The following is a 15,705-nucleotide window of genomic DNA, read 5'->3' as shown; positions in this document are numbered from 1 at the left end:
GGGGAAGCCTAAGAAACCGAGAGCTACAGTCCAGTGCTTCTCAAAGCAGGGTCGCTGGGCCGGCTGTAGCAGCAGCACCCGGGGACTTGTTCAGGACACGAACCCACCCCAGGCTTGCTGAATTTGAAGCTCAAACCCTGTGTCAGCAGGCCCTCTGGGAGATTCTGCTGCAGCTCCGGTGGAGATTATGTCTGTGACCATTAGTCCTCACCCTCAAGAGCTCCACACGGTCACTGCTGGGGGACAGAAGCTCGGCCTGAGCCCAGGGCAGGGTCCCTGTCCCAGGAGAGAAAAGCTAGACCCAGAGAAACCACAGGTCCAGGGAAGGACCAGTGCAGACTAGCGTGCACTGTGGGGAAGACTGTTGACTGCACAAGTTTACCCGGTAAGAGGAGAGGAGACAGAGGGACTACACGACGACCTCACACGGCTCAACTGGAAGGGGGAGGGCACCACATTCCCCGGACGCACATAAGCAGCCGGTCTCCTCTCTGAGCTGGGCCCCAGAAAGGAAGCCTCAGACCGACCCCTCAGCAGTGCCCTGCAGGTGGGGCAGGCTGGGGTCTGTCACCCTTTCTCACGGGGCCAGTTTTGGCTCTGAAAGCCCCATTTCCCAGAAAGTCCTATAAAACTGAGTCCTGCATCTTGGGCACTACGCCAATCCCAGGCATAATGGGCTGGCTGGTCACCTACTTCTGTCCGCGGGCCACAACCCCAAACAGCTCAAGCTGGGGTTCGGCTGTCCAATAGCCCCATCTGCTCCCCTAGCTGCTCAGAAATGTTGCTGGCCAGCTAAGCCAGGGGTGGGGTCAGAGACGGCGCACCTCTGCCGCCAGCTGCAGCCCGAGAGAGGAGACCGGAGTCGCTGGGGCCTTCAAGTCCATGTCCAGGGCCAGAGGGTGCCCTGATTGCCCTGGGAGGCGGGAGCCCCTGTGCCCACCACTGGGCCTTGTGGTCCATCCACTCATCCAGCTCCACCCATGCACCCCTCCTTCTACCCTTCTACACACCCATCCACCTACCTGCCTCCTCACTCACCCAACCACCCCCCCCACCACCCACTTACCCATCTGTCTGTCCCTCCATCCGCCCGTCCGCCCGTCTAGCTACCCACCCACATGTCCATCCGCCCACTCGTCCCCCTGTCCGTCCATCTACCCATCTACCCATCCACCTGCCCGCCGGCCCACCCACCCAATGCTTACAGGGTGCCTACGAACTGGCTCTGTTCTGGGCAGCAAACACAACAGACACACATTCCCATCCTCCTGAAGCCTACGAAGAAGAGACAGGCACGTGGTTGGCAGACAGCCACAAGTACCAGGACGACAGCAGAGGGAAGAAGACAGGGCTGCCAGGGCTTCAGAGAGAAAGGTGTGCAGGCGAGTCAGAAGGCCAACAGAAGAGTGGAGAGTGGCCCCGCCGAGACAGATGCGGGAGTGGGAGCCCTCAAATGGAGCACGCGTAGCTTCTGCGGTGTAAACACACCACAGCTGGGCTCGGCTGCCAATAGTCTGAACGCTGGCGTGTAAATTCCTGCCACAGTCGGCTCCTGCAAGGCGGCGTGCCACCAGAGCACGCTCTCAGACTCGGGCTGGGGGGCGGGTGCCGGGACTTCACCTTCCGACTGAGAGATCCGGAGAAGTACGGCACGGCCTCCATCGGGCAGGGTCCGGTCCTGCTGCTCAGAAAGGTGGGGACAGAATCCCCTTAGACTAGGAGGACCGAGCACTGCCGTCAGACTGTGGGCTCTCTGGGGTGAGGACACTACTCTCCGACTGGGGCCTACCAGGAGCACCCTGGGGCTCTGGGCTCTCTGGCAGGAACACTGCGGCCATGGCAACGCACCCATGAAGAACCCCCTCCCAAGACAGCCGTCCTTCCCTGAGCTCCTCACAGCAGGGCGCTCCAGGCCAGGCCGCACTGCACATCCCAGAAGAAAGCATCTACCTCCCAGGCCGGCCGCCCAGCACACCAGCCCAGACGGGCAACGTGTGCTTCCACTTGGCAATCAGGCCACGGGGGTGGGAGGTGTTGGCGCTGAGGGGACTGGGTGGCCAGTCCGGAGGATGCTGCTAAGAAAGGGCCCAGGAGCTGTCCCGGGGCAGACAGGACGGCCCATGCCCGGCATGCCCCTCACTCCCTGGGCGTCGGCGTCCCAGGCCGGGGCCGTCAACCCACAGCTCTGCCAGGAAGCCTGCTCGTGTACCTCCAGGCCTGGTGGTCCCCTACTACTTGCTCTTCCCACCAGCAACAGGTGCCCAGTTCCCTGGGGCTCAGTGGGGCCTCCTGACCCCGCAGAAACTGCACCCCATCCCAGGCGGCATGTGTGACGGCCGCCCTCCCCACGGCACGTAAGCGCAGAGAGTGGGACATATGATTGCTGTGTTCTGTTCCGTGCGTCCGCCCTCTAAGCCCCAGCGCCCGAACCCACGACTGGCAGAGGCCTGTGCTCTAGGTCCCGGTTCTACAGTGAACCTGGCAGAGGCTGCGGCAGGGAGCACCAGGGCTTCGGGCAAGGCCACAGAGCAAGGCCCGCTCAGGGAGGGGCCCTTCACGCAGACAGTGCAAACCCCCTTGGGCAGGCAGGAGCCGGTGAGCACTGGAGTGTGGGACAAAGCCCCCCTGCCCCAACATACAAGGCTCTGCTGTATGAGCTCAACACCCCTCCTAGAATGTGAGAAATGGGTACGGCTGAGCTTGGGTGTTCTCAGGCTGGTGTCCCCCGACTGATGGCAGGTCCGCCGGTGAAGCGGGGCAGTGCTGCTGAGACTCCCGGGCGCACGCCCCAGTGCAACCAGCTGCAGGGGGAGCCTGGTGCTCCCACTCCCCTGGGCTGGCTGACACCTACTCGAGTTACAAGCTTGACCCCGCTTCTTCCAGATAATCCTTCCCAACCCTCTGTCCACTCCTACATCGACCAGGATCCCAGGGCTCCGAGTGTCCCTCTGAACGTGACGTAGGATCACGTGTCGGTGTGTCTGTCTCCAGCATCATGTGAAAAGCCGGTCCCTGACTGCGGTCTGGCACCGTGAAGGGGGCTCAGGCAGTGCGAGCATTCCCACGACAACCCAGCACCCAGGCGCAGACCGCAGCCCTCCAAGGCTGGCCGTCCCTGCTCTTCAGGAGACTCGGACAGGTCTCTGGGCGGATGATGGACAGATGCACGAAGCACCGCAGCTGGTAGGGGATGCCATTGAGGCCACTACCAGAGCAGCTGCATGGCCAGCAGGCTCCAGGGGACACAAGCTGTGGGAGGTCCCGGTCTGTGCTTGGATGTGGCCCCCCTTGCTAGAGGAACAAGACGAGCCGCCTTGTCCGGCCCCCAGCCCCCTCTGGGCTCCATCCAGCCTCCGTCACCTGCTCGGGAGATGTCCCCATCTTTCTAGAAGCTAATGACCTGATTTAAGCCACCAAGAAGCCTCTTGTACAGCAGAAGTCTCCTGCTCGGCGGCTGCCCACACTGAGCGGCTGGCCTGTCTGTTGGCCACCAGCACAAGTTCTTAAAAACATCCACCAGCTCACGCCCTGCACTGCTGACGACCCCCAGTGGCGCCTGTACAGCGCCCCCACCCTTGGGAAAGCCAGGCATTTGCCCTCCCCCGGGAGTGCCAGGTGCTCGGCCGTTCCCCCCACTGGAGTGCCAAGCGCTCGTCCCTCACCGGAGTGCCAGGTTCTCGGCCACCACCCCCAGGAATGCCAGGCGCTTGCCCCCCCACCAGAGTGCCAGGGGCTTGTCCACCGCCCCCGGAATGCCAGGTGCTCTGCCGCCCCTGCGCATGCTGGGAGAGGCTCCCTGAGCCCTCATCTACGGGAGCTTCTCCCATTGTAGGCACGCCCGTGGGTACCTCGAAATCCCAACACCCGTTGCACACCTGTCTTCCCCACCGTTCTCTAAACTTCGTGAAGGCAGGGACTGTCTCTGTCCTGTACCCTGCTGCATCCCGGGCCCAGACGAGCAGTGACTCAGCTCATACTGGACGCTGAGTGCTTCCCTCCGGGGCCGGGCTGCGATGACCTGGCAGGTGGGGCCTAGGGGGCGGCGGGTGCCTGCCACCCTACAGCCCATCTCTCCTCCACCCTTGCAACAGCGCCTGCACTGAAGCCCCCCCCCCCCGACCCGCCATGCAGGGCGCGCCACTCGGTTCCTGTGAGCGCCGGGTCTGGGGTGGGAGCTCGGGGCTTGCAGCAGCCCTGCCCCAGCACCTGAGACCCAGCCTGCTGCTGGGGAGGCCGCCCAGCAGGGGACACGAGAGGGTCCGGCACGGAGGCTAGAGATGCCTGTGGTACGAGCGAGAGAACTAGGGCAGCCAGAGGACGAACCCCGCACGCGCAGGGCCTGGGCCTGCATGGGAGACGTTGCGGACGCCCCATCTGACGGACAGCACGGACGGCAGCCCCCCCAGCGGCCTCCCCCAGCACCGGCCTCCGCCAGGCCCAGGGTCGTGCGGCCTGGCCGTGAGCGAACGCAGCTGCCCGCGGCGCGAGGTGCCTGGAGGAGCCGGACGCCGCGCCTCCAGGGTCGTCAGTCGGCCAGAAGGCAGACATGCCAGGACAGGAGGGGGACTCAGGGCACCAAGAATCGGACTTTACTGAGGGCAGAGGGGGAGGATATGCTCAAATGGGCTCTGCAGAGGAGCCTCGCCACCGCAGATGGCAGGGGACAGAGCCCGGGAGGCCAGTGGCTGCCACCACCACGGCCTGCCAGGGGAGCTTCAAGGACAAGGGCATCGGCCGCGGGAGCGGAGCTGCCTGGTGTGAGTGCAGGGCGACCTAGCTGCCGCCTCCTCGTGGTCGGAAAACGTCCTGGGTGTGGCCAGCCCCTGGGGCCTGTGGCAGGAGGTCGGCCTTCTGGCAGGCACTGCGACACAGACCCCAGACCGAGGTGCTGGCGGGTGCGGCCACGGCCGCGGCCACGGCCACATCGCAGAGCTCACTTCCTCCACAGGTAAGGGACCACCCAGGCGTCTGCTTCGTTTCAGTCTGTGGGCTCTGGGCTCGGAGTGGATCTGCCGGCAGCCTGCCCCCTCACACAGCGACGGCCCAGGCCTGTCCGGACGCCTGCGGCGCGACCCTGGTCGCTGGGGACCTTTACTCTTCACCCATCCAGCCGCGGCTGTGTAGCTGGTGCCTTCAAAGAAAGAACTCCTGGCCTTGGCCGTGTCTGCAGGGCTTCCCGGTCCGGGAATGCCCACTCTTGTCGGCCTCCTCCCTTCCTCTGGTCCGTCATCTCCAGTTTCTGGCGGTGACCGGCCTCAGACCTGTGTCCTCCTCCAGCACGGACACTGGAGTGTGACTGTGAGCGCAGACGATGAATTTTGATGGCCATTTCCTCAGAATTATTCTCTAACGAGATCTCACTCGGAGAGACATTTAGAAGGTGGAAGCCTCACACGGCGGCAGGGAGCAGGGAAAGGCGGCTGCCTGTCTCTCCCGAGGCCGGGGGAGGCTCAGCGCACATGTCTTCCGGCCTGTTCGTGCTCGGTGCTGGGGCTGTGGCATCCGAGGGGAGCTTCGGGGCTGGCCCGCTCAGCTCTGTGGGCTGGCGGGGATTCAAGCCACAGGTTGGCTGAGCGTGAGGTACGAGCCAGCCAGAAGAGCCACGAGTGGGGAGAGACCAGTGGAGGCAGGTCACTGTGGCCCCTCCACACGCCACAGGCTAGCAGCCACGTCGTTACGGAGCCCATGAATGGGTGGGTCTGAGTGGAGAAGAGTGAGACACAGCACGTTCCTAAGACTTGCTCTGCAGAGAGGGGGAATGTCCCCGACAGCACTCTGAACGTGGGACGTTTGATACCAATTTTGTCTCCTGTTCTTGAATTTCAGCATGGCCACGAGTGTCCCCAGCTGTGTGTGGCTCTCACCATGACCCCCGGCAGCACCACCGCTCAACTGCACCTGCAGGCTCAGACAATGTTTGCACGGGGTCCCGCGGCCCCTCTGGGAGGCTGGTGGTCTCCCAACCCTGGCCCTGGGGTGGGGTTCCTGCCAAACCCCCCCAAGCAAAGCGGACAGTGGGACGTGGCCACCGCCTCCCTTAAAGCCCCCTGGTGTGGGCAGGCTGCATGGCCATATGGTCACTGCAGCCTCGGGCCAGGCCGGGAGGGCCAGGCAGCGGTGTCGCCCGGATGTACCTCGGCCTCTGTGACACGCTAAGCGTCTGTGAGAACAGAGTTCCAGGATGCCTCTTCCGTGCCAGGAGCAGCCCGTTCACGGAGGTGCTCGTAGTATCCTCGGTCAGCGAGTGAGGGGGTGGTCCAGGGGCTTCTCCTCCCTGGGCCCTCCACGTGAGAGGGCAGGACAGTCACCCCGGCAGTCATCCGAGCCCTGAGCCTGCTCGTGGAGCACCGCCGCTCGGCAGAGGCGCACACGCTCGGTTGTGTGCGTGGCACGGACAAGCTCCTCCCAGGAACGCTGGACTGGCTGTGTCTGCAGAGCGCCGGGGGAGGCCCAGCAGGTCTGTCCCCATGTCTGGACCCCTGCGCTCCCGGGGCTACCCTACCTTCCTGGTAGGAAGTCTCCTTTCTCCCAGCGAACAACCACACCCACCAGCACTGTCCTTGCTCCTCACTGGCCTGGCAGGGGCCAGGCATGTTCTCCTCAGGGCCCCATCACAGATGGGGAGGTGGAGGCAGGGGGCTTACGTGGGGCGGGCTGTAGGGCTCGGAGGGAGACCCCCACAGAGCACTGCACCCAGGCTCCTGTCTCCATTCAGGGAGTCGCCTAGAGCAACCCTGGGCCTCCCTCGGACCCACAGCGCCTCCATGGACTCAACCTACGCCCTACTTTCGGCCAAGCTTCCCCCAGTCTACCCACCACAGGGCGGACCATCCCCCACACCTCTGGCCTTGGGACCACGTGAGCTGCCAGGGCCCAAGCCTCTACCCCAGGCCACACAGGTCCCACACAGCCGTGTCCTTTAGCCAGTAAGGTGGTTGATGACATTGGAAGGAGCCACCATCATTTCAAAAATCTCCAAAAACACAGAAAAACCCGTATCACCAGATGCTCTCAGAAACCTCCAAGATCTGGCCACACAAAACCCTCATCTCCTTGCAGCAGAAGGTGGCAGCGACCCCCTCCCGTCCCCGCCCGCCCAGGACGTGGCACACCTGGTCTAGTCCCCCAACAGCAACTGTGGGTGTCTCCCCAAAGTGCCCTCCCCTTCAGGATCCTGTCACTTTGAACCCAAGGGTAGCAGGAGCTCCAGGGGACCCCTCTGGGATCAGATGGTTCAGCAAGTAAGCAGGCAAGGAAGAGCGGGGCCCAAGGGCACCGTGGGGCTCACTCACAGTGGAGCTGTTCCAAGCCCAGGGGACTCGGTCTCCCTCCCTCCCGCAGACCAGCATTCTACTAGCTCTGCTTCCCCCACTTAGGCACTCACGTGCCAGGGCCACATTCCCAGAGCAGGAGGGCCTAGAAAGGCAGCAGCTGTGCCCGTTGGCACCCGCCTTGCCCACCCACGAGCCTGCACAGGACCCAGAAGACAGAGATCCCAACACTGCCCCCCTCAGGTCAACAGGAGGGAGGGGACGCTGGGAGTGTCAGGAATCTGGGACAATTCTGAGGCACCTTCTGCGACACCTAGAAAGAGACCCCTTCCTGAGCAGTGGCTCCGAGGGACAGGGCAGAGATGTGGGGGCTTGCTGAGACGGTCTGCTGGGGGTCTGTGGCGAGCACGGCCCCCCTGAACACACAGCACACAGCACGAGCTGTGCCAAGGCTGCGCACCCCTCCCTGGGCAGCCCCATCCCTAGGCTGCTCTCCTGCTGCTCAGTGGGAACGCAGCAATCAGGGGGCAGGTCCAGACGCGTAGAAAACCACTTGTCGGAATAAATCACTTCACGTATGACACACACTCACTGAGGCGGTCATAAAAATAATGGCACGGCACTTTTTATTTTCTTTAATCAGAAAAATAAGCCCCGCGTTTCTGGGAGACCCTGGGGGAGGACCAGATGCCCGTAAGCCCTGCTTTGGGTGCTGGGCGGCCCCCACACCCAGCCGGTGGGGACCCCGGAGAGCCAGTGTCCTCATGAGCAACGGGGACGGAGGGGGTGTGCCTCCCAGCCTCCATAATCGGGATCAGCACTGGAGCGGCCGCCGCGGCTCAGAGAGACTAGGCACACAAAGGGTGTCCGGAGCCTGGCCAGGGCAAACCCCAGGAGCTGCTGCTCCCTCCCCCAGAGACCCTCCTGCTCTGGAGGGTCAGAAGTGAACGCCTTGCCTCATGCCCAGAACTCCAGGAGCACCAGTGTGGGACTGCCCTGAGCCAGAGGTCTGGGGTGAGGAATGGGTGACCCCCGAGCTCAGGCGTGGGATGGGCGGAGGGCAGAGAAAGCCCTGTAGTGTGAGGTCCGTCCCGACGGGGAACGTCCTGGGGGGGGGGGGGGGCAACAGCCAGGAAGCTGCGTGGGCTGGGTGGGAGGCCAGGAGGAGGCATTCGGAGAACAGCCCTGACCCTCCTGGTCCAGAGCGAGGGAGACGGGAGGCTCTGCCTCTGCTTCAGTGCCTAGCCACTGGGGTGGAGGCGGAGTTGGGGGAGTGGGGGGGCACCCTCCTGTCACCAGCAGCTCCTACGTGGCCACAGACAGCCCCGAGTGCCCCCCATGTCCCCTCCCTGCATTCACAGAACACTGGGGATGGACATGCATCGCTGCCCTTTGCCAGAGGGGAGGTGAGCAGGACCTGCAGCCTGGCTCCAGTGGGGCCCACATTCTGCCTAAGGGCACGGAATGCACGCTGGCCACATGGGTCAGGGCCCCGGGGCGCAAGGCCTGCAGCTGGCACACCCCCACAGCACGTACACACACACACCACATACGTGCACGCACACACTCACACACACACACTTGTAGCCTATCACACAGGGCGGGGGGGGAGGCGTGCACAGACTGACGTACAAGGACACACGGGCACTCATGAGGCACAGCGAGACACTGAGGAACCCCTCTGACAACCCCAAGCCCTTGGGGGCAGCCGTGTCCACTCTCCTAGGAGTGTGCGCGTCCCAAAGTAGCGGGCACGACGGGGGCAGGCATGGCAGGGAGGTGGGAAGATGCTGGGGGTCCTCTCTTCCTGGTGCAGGCGGGCCTCCACCTGGCAGCAGCCCTGCCGGGGGCCGCCTCTGCTGAGCCACAGTTTCCAGCCGCAAACAGCCCGGCCTGCCTGGAGAAGGCCTCTGGCCAGTGCGGCAGCACGTCCGCCCAGCACGGCCACACCCAGGCCTAGGAAATGGGCATCAATCAGGCTCCAGGACTCACAGACGGGGCCTGGCGGGCCACCGCAGGGGTGGAGGATCGAGTCCGTCGTGACCTCAGGGGCCTGCAGGGACGGCCCAGTGCCAGGAGTGAGAGCTGTGGCTGACGGGCCCGAACCAGGTCCAGCAGCGACCGCCGCGGCTGGCTCGGGGGCCCCAGGAGGGGCCGACGGGGCGGGGCTGGCCGGCCCAGGAGTGAAGGGCGCTCAGGGATGGGGAGTAGCGGCTGGGGTTTGCAGGGCTGGCTGGGGCTCAGAAGGGACTGCAAGGGCTGGCAGGGCTGCTCTGGGCCCAGGAGGGGCCGCTTTCGTCGGCAGGGCTGCTCTGGGCCCAGGAGGGGCCGCTTTCGTCGGCAGGGCTGCTCTGGGCCCAGGAGGGGCCGCTTGGGCGGGTGAGGCTGTTCCGGGCCCATGAGTGGCCGCTTTTGTTGGCACGGCTGTCCAGGGCCCAGCAGTGAAGGTTTTGCGGGGCCAGGGTGCTCTGGGGCTTCAACTAATTGCTGGGGCTGACTGAGGCCCAGCAGGGACCCCTGGGGGCGGCTAGGTTGGCCTAGGAGGGACCTCCGGGGCTGGCAAGGGGCTAAGAGAGCCCGCCGGGGGCAGCAGCACTGGCCTGAGAGTGAGCTGGTGGGCCGGCGGCGTGGACGCAGCAGGAGGAGTGACTGTGGGGGCCGGCACCGCTGTCCTGAGGATGCCCTGCTGGGCTGGCCACGAAGACAGGGGGCCACCCACGACCGCACGGGCCAGCAGCGGTGCCAGAGGGCCAGGAGGGAGCGCAGGGGCCGGCAGAGGGGACATGGGGCTAGGAGGGAGCGCAGGGGCCGGCAGCGGTGCCACGGCGCCAGCAGGGAGCGCAGGGGCCGGCAGCGTTGCCACGGGGCCAGCAGGGAGCGCAGACGCCGGCAGCGGTGCCTAGGGCCTAGGAGCGCCCATCGTGGCCGGCAAGGCTGAGCCAGGAGTGACTGCTGGGGCCGGCAGTGCTGATCTGGGGCTGGAAGCAGCCGCTGGGGCCGGCAGGGCTGACCTGGGCCCAGAAGTGACCGCCGGGGCTGGCAGGGCTGTCTTGGGCCCAGAAGTGACCGCTGGGGCCAGCGGCGCTGACCCGGGAGTGGCCGCTGGGGCTGGCAGGGCTGCCCGGGGTCCGGGAGAGCCCGACGGGGCTGGCAGCGCTGACACGGGGCTGGGAGTGACCCCTGGGGCTGGCTGGGCTGGAGCTGCTGCTGGTGCTGGGCCGGGCCGTTCTGGTCCCAGTGGTTGGCTGGGAGCGGCCCCCCTTCTGGGGAGCACACCTGCATGGAAGAAAGAGCACGTGTCCACCTGGGCAGGTGTGCCTGCAGACCCCCCAACCAGCCCGGGCCCCTGAGACATGCTGCCCCCTCTCCAGCAGTCCCATCCCCAAGGGAGCTGAAAGTGGAGTGTGAAACACCAGGAAGAACCCCTCTCTGAGAAGAAGGCGCAAACCAGCGAGTCCCTGAGGAGGAAAGCAGTGTAGGGCTGAGCCGGCACCTGGGAGAGAGCCCCACGCTCTGGGAGAGTGTCCCCTGGTCCCAGTCTCCCCACCCGATCCCAGCTGGGCTCTGGTGACAGCAAGGATGCCCCCTCCCCCGCCACCAAGGACTCGGCTCCCAGCCGCTGTGGAGGGAGGCCCCTGGGGTGGGCTGCTCCCTGTACCGGGACCCCTGACCACCAGTCACATGACCCCCACCAAAAGATGTGCTGCATTCTACAGAAGGTTAGCAGATGGAAAACACCTGGTGCAGAGCCCGGCCCCCACGCGTTACAGACACCCTGGACACCCCGTGGTCGGCGGAGCCTGACAGACGCAACGGGGCAACGGGGCCGGCCTACCAGCAGTTGCACCCTCCTGCCCCAAGCACACACACCCCCACCCCCATCCTTGGGCTCCCAGCCTGGCCTCTCTGGCTGTGACACCCACCGGGGGAAGGTCTTCTGTCTGCTCAGGATCTGGGCTCACGGCGAGCGGCTACCTCGGGCCCCAGTCCACATGGGCCGCGTACCCCATGCCCAACAACGAAGGAGCAGGTTGCCAGGCAGGCCCAGATGCCGACGGTGGTGTCCAGGTGTTGGTGTGGCCCCGAGGGCACCCAGGGGAGAGGGCACAGAAGCCCGTGGTTCTAAGTGGGGCAGGGCCCAGCGCTCACCTGCTTGGTGGGCTGCAGTGGGACCTTCTTCTTCCCACGGTCACAGGCAGGCTCCAGGTCCTGCTCGGGGCTGCCAATCTCCAGGGGACGCCCATTCTCACTTGGTTCTGCAGACGGGCAGTTTTCGGACTCACGGGGCTTCTTGGCAAGGCGACGTTCCCATTTCTCCTTCCGCTCATGTGGCTTCAGGGCCATGTCCTTCTGTGAGGGAAGAAGGACAAAGCTGGTTAACTGGCAGTGACCTTGGTGACACCATGCAAGACTGTGCTGTGCTCCGAGGGCGGGTCCCTAGGCATGTGACAGCGCCTACCTGAGGTACTCACCCTGCCCGGGGGCTATCAGGACTGGGGGGCTCAGAGGATGATGTCGTAGAAACAAAGTTAGACCAGGGCTTAAGCCTCCAAATGGCCCCCAATCTGTGGCCCAAAATGGAGCAGGTGCTGCACTGGCCCTCCTAGGGGTGCTACTTGGACTCCTGAGCTGATGGCTGCTGCCACAGCAGCTGACCACTGTCCCCGGGTCCGGAGCCCCCCGGGGTCTACTGCCCAACTGCACGCAGCCAGGCATGCAGACACTGTGGAAGCCTGTGCTGGGGAACCAGCCCCTGACTCGGCCAGATACACAGAGCTCAGGGACCCTGGAGCCCTGCCCTAGAACAGGGAGGGACACCCAGCGGGGATTTACGGAGCAGGGGCTACTGTGCCGATGCCAGTCGCAGCAGTGGGGTCCCCGCCGCCCCGAGCGAAGAGCTGGTCCTGCCAGCGAGCCCGAGGCCCGGGAGAGCCTGCCCCCGCGGTGCTGAGCAGGCGCAGTGTCACCCACCAGCCTCACACCTGGGTCCATGGGGTCGGTAAGAGCTGCCATCTCCACCTGGCTGCTGAGGAAGAGGCAAGAACTCACTGGAAGGGACCCAGAAGATTCTGAAAGCATCACCCGAGGCAGGGAGGAAGGCAGCATGAAGGTGATGCCCCTGGCTGACGTGCCCCCATATCCCAGGTGATATCCTCACAGCCCCACAGGCAGTGCTTCCTGAGAACCTGCGGGGGGACTGTGGCAGCCTCTTCAAGGCTGGCCTCTGTGCTCAGGTGGGCATGTGGCCCCAGCCAGGCCTCAGGCCACCTGGGCGGGTGGCAGGGAGAACCAAAGCCCCAGTCTAGACGGGGACGTGCTGCGCGCGGCCGGGGAGGTCCTGCCAACTTCGAGCCACATGCTGCCTCCTGGCTGGTGAGAGGGGCCCACAATCCCCAGAACTAGTGCGGGGAACCAGCCCGGCTGGCCGGACTAGAGCTGCCCTTCCACGCACGGCAGCCCCTGGGACTGTCCTGCTGTGTGTGACGCCACAGCCTGGGCTGGGGGCAGAGGCAGCCGCGGACGCCACGCTTAGCGTGGGACGTTCCGCACTCCCAGGTTCTCCCAGGGGCCCACAGCCCCAACCACACAGATGCAGGCCGGCCCCGTCAGAGCCCCTCCCCTCGGAGGGGACAGTAAGGAGGGACGGGGTTCATCCCCACGCGGTCCCATGGCTCACTGAGGAGCAGGGGGAAGGGAGCAGGGCTGGCCGTAGTGCCTGTCCTGGGGCACCTGCAAGGCTGGGAGCCCTCCTTAAGTCTGGTGACCAGCTTGGCCTGTGCCAAGGCTCTACCCTAAGCTCCACAGGCTTGTGGCAGGCAGCAAGTGGCTCCTAACTCCTCGGACCTGGGAGAGACCCTTCTCTGCGCCCGCCGTCTGGGACAGCAGACCCCAGGGACATCCACAGGCTGTGGCCTTTCTGCAGCCTCTCCTGTAGTCCCAGTCACACGCCTTCGTGCCCACACTGAACTCCTCAGAGCCCCAGCTCGCCTCAGCCCAAAGGGGCCGCTCCCCAACCCTGATAATGGAACCCTGGCTCACTAGACCTCCTGGCTTCTGCCCTGCCTCTGGGCATCAGGTTGATTCCACACTCTGGGGTGCACCCCCACCCCCCGTCATAAACTCAGGACAGCAGGGCAGCCCCAGCTGAGACGCCGAACATCTCAGGGAGGACTCCTGGGCAAGGCTGGAACCTCCAGAGGAGGAGCAAGTGCAAATGCCCTGAGACGGGGAGTAGCTCCCGCCCCTCCCTCTCTTGCGCCTGCCTCCCGGGCTCACTGGTCAGCACGTGGCCACAGGCCTCCCCAGGGCAGAAAGACGAGACGAGGCAGTCCCTCCAGTGACGAGCAAGTCCCGAGGACCGCAGCTCACTCTGCCCATGCGGGCACGCCACAGGACACACGGAGGCCCCGCCCCTCACACGGGCTCCCAGCTTTCAGGTTCCCTGCCCTGCCTATAGGGGAGGGCTGGCTGCTCCCAGGCTGTTCCCTCCCATACAGGCCCCCACGGTCCGGAGCTCTCCTCCAGGAAGCTGCCACCCAACTGCAGGGCCCAGCCCAGCACACAGGGTCGCTGGGGCATGGTGGGCAGCAGTCTGCAGAGACCAACCAGAGCGACACACTGTCAAAGGCAGGCTGGCCAGGGGTTTGCACAGACAGAGAAGCAGGACGCCCACACGCAGAGAGTCTCCCTCCGAGGAAGCGACTGCCAAGCATGGAGCCTGGAGGCCCCCCGACCTGCTGTGGGTACAGCTCTTCTGGGGGCCAGACAAACCTGGTACCTGCTCCAGGGGCCAGGCAGGAGGCGAGCTCCTTCTACGAGGCTTTTCCTTCTACTCAGGCCCCCAGGGGACAGAGAAGGCCCCCACCAGCCTCCCCCACCGCACAGATCAGCTCTCGGACTTGCATGCTAACGGCCTCCAGAAACATGCTCACAGGGACCCAGAGCATCGGACCCCTGCCACGTGGCGTGGTCACGAGGTGGGAGGCTGAGGCCCCCCGCCGTGCCCGGACACACACATGCGCACCCCCCAACTCCCGGCGTGCACCAACAGGATGGGCATCTCAGTGCTGCCGCCACACTGTATGGACTCCCAGGCCCCAGGCCACACACACCAAGCACCCTGCCAGGGCCGCCTAGACCCACGTACTGCCACAGAAGGCCGCCTGTCCTCTCTCCCCAGATGCCCATGGCCCCCCCCTCCGCAACGAGCGAGCGTCCGGTGCTCCAGACTACACAACACAGGCCTCGGAGTCCCTGCGGAGTGAGCCCCACTCTCTCAGAGAGAGCCACTGTTCTGAGGCCTCCTGAGCAGGTAAAATCACAGAAATGGTTTCTAGCCTGGGGGACAGGCTCTGAAGCCCCACGTGTGAGCCCTGGAGCGAGAACAGGCCTGGCCGGTGGTGTATGTGATCAGAAGCGCCAGCAGATACTAACCAGGAACCGTGGGAACAGCCCTGCCCGCGGGACAACTGGCTGGGCCAGAGCGATCTTTCTAAGGAGCACTTGTAATCATGACAAACAGAACAGAGGGACAGACGGCAGGCCGGACACGCCGCACAGCCAAGCCCGGTGAACCTCCAGTGGCCGACCAGGCCAGGTCAGGCATTGGGCTTCACAAGGGCCTCCCTCTAGGCCCTGCCGCAGCTCCTCTGCAGCTTCTGGAAGGGCCTCCGGGCACCCCAGGCCCCTTCTCCAGACACCTCCAAACACATCTTTCACCCAAAGTATGCATCAGTCAACCACGAATCATCCAAGGCAGCACATTTTCTGTAAACCTGTTATATCTTTTTTTTTCTTTTTTTTTTAAACAAACAAAAACCCGAGACTGTTTGAACCCTTGAAATATCAGTGACTGGGCTGTCTCCTGCCCTGGACTCAGCCCAGTGGCATCCTGGCCCCAGGGCAAGAGCTCCAGCATCTGGAAGAGTGGGGGAGCTGGGAAGCCGTTTGCCCACGGCCCAGCACAGCATGAGCCAGCAGGCAACAGGCCTGGGCCCTGTGGCATGGAGGGACAGCCACCCCATGGGCCCTCTCCTGGCTCAGGTGGGCAAAAGGCTTTGTGTACCGGGACCCAGAGGCAGCCGCCTCTGCCCAGCCACTGCCTTGAGAATGATGGGGGCTTCATGGAGCAGCCCCGAGACTGTGCCCCCAAGGGGCTCTTGGTCACAGGATTCAACAGTTCCTGCCACAGGGGTGCCGCCGGGACGTGGCCGGCTGGCCCTCTCCAGCACACCAGGGCTAGGGCTGGCCTTCACTTGTGATGCTGACCCCGTGAGAGCCTAGGCCCGTTCTGGGGGCTCACCCTAGCTCAGGCACACTCCGCCCCAGTTCCGCCCCCACTGAGCCAGCAGGGTGGGGCACTGGCCCCGGGTCCCAGGCACAGCTCTGCCTGGACCACGGGGCCTCTGGGTAGGCATGGTCTCCTCATCTGTAG

General features: G+C 64.8%; 1 protein-coding gene across 12 annotated transcripts in view; it reads right to left on the bottom strand.

The window, feature by feature from the left end:
• Positions 1–15,705, bottom strand: part of FBRSL1 (fibrosin like 1) — a 76,790-nt gene that overhangs the window by 48,426 nt on the left and 12,659 nt on the right. For 11 of the 12 annotated variants that reach the window (XM_082700145.1, XM_082700139.1, XM_082700144.1 and 8 more), the window contains exon 2: positions 11,421–11,621. In XM_082700145.1, coding sequence (XP_082556271.1) covers positions 11,421–11,621 — 201 coding nt within the window. Of the gene's footprint in view, positions 1–7,867; positions 10,548–11,420; positions 11,622–15,705 lie in introns of those variants that run through there. The other variant, XM_082700137.1, reaches the window with a different exon arrangement.

Source organism: Mustela nivalis (assembly GCF_964662115.1).
Source record: "Mustela nivalis genome assembly, chromosome: 14".
NCBI classification, from domain to species: Eukaryota; Metazoa; Chordata; class Mammalia; order Carnivora; family Mustelidae; genus Mustela; species Mustela nivalis.
This window is presented reverse-complemented; position numbering and strand designations above follow the sequence as displayed.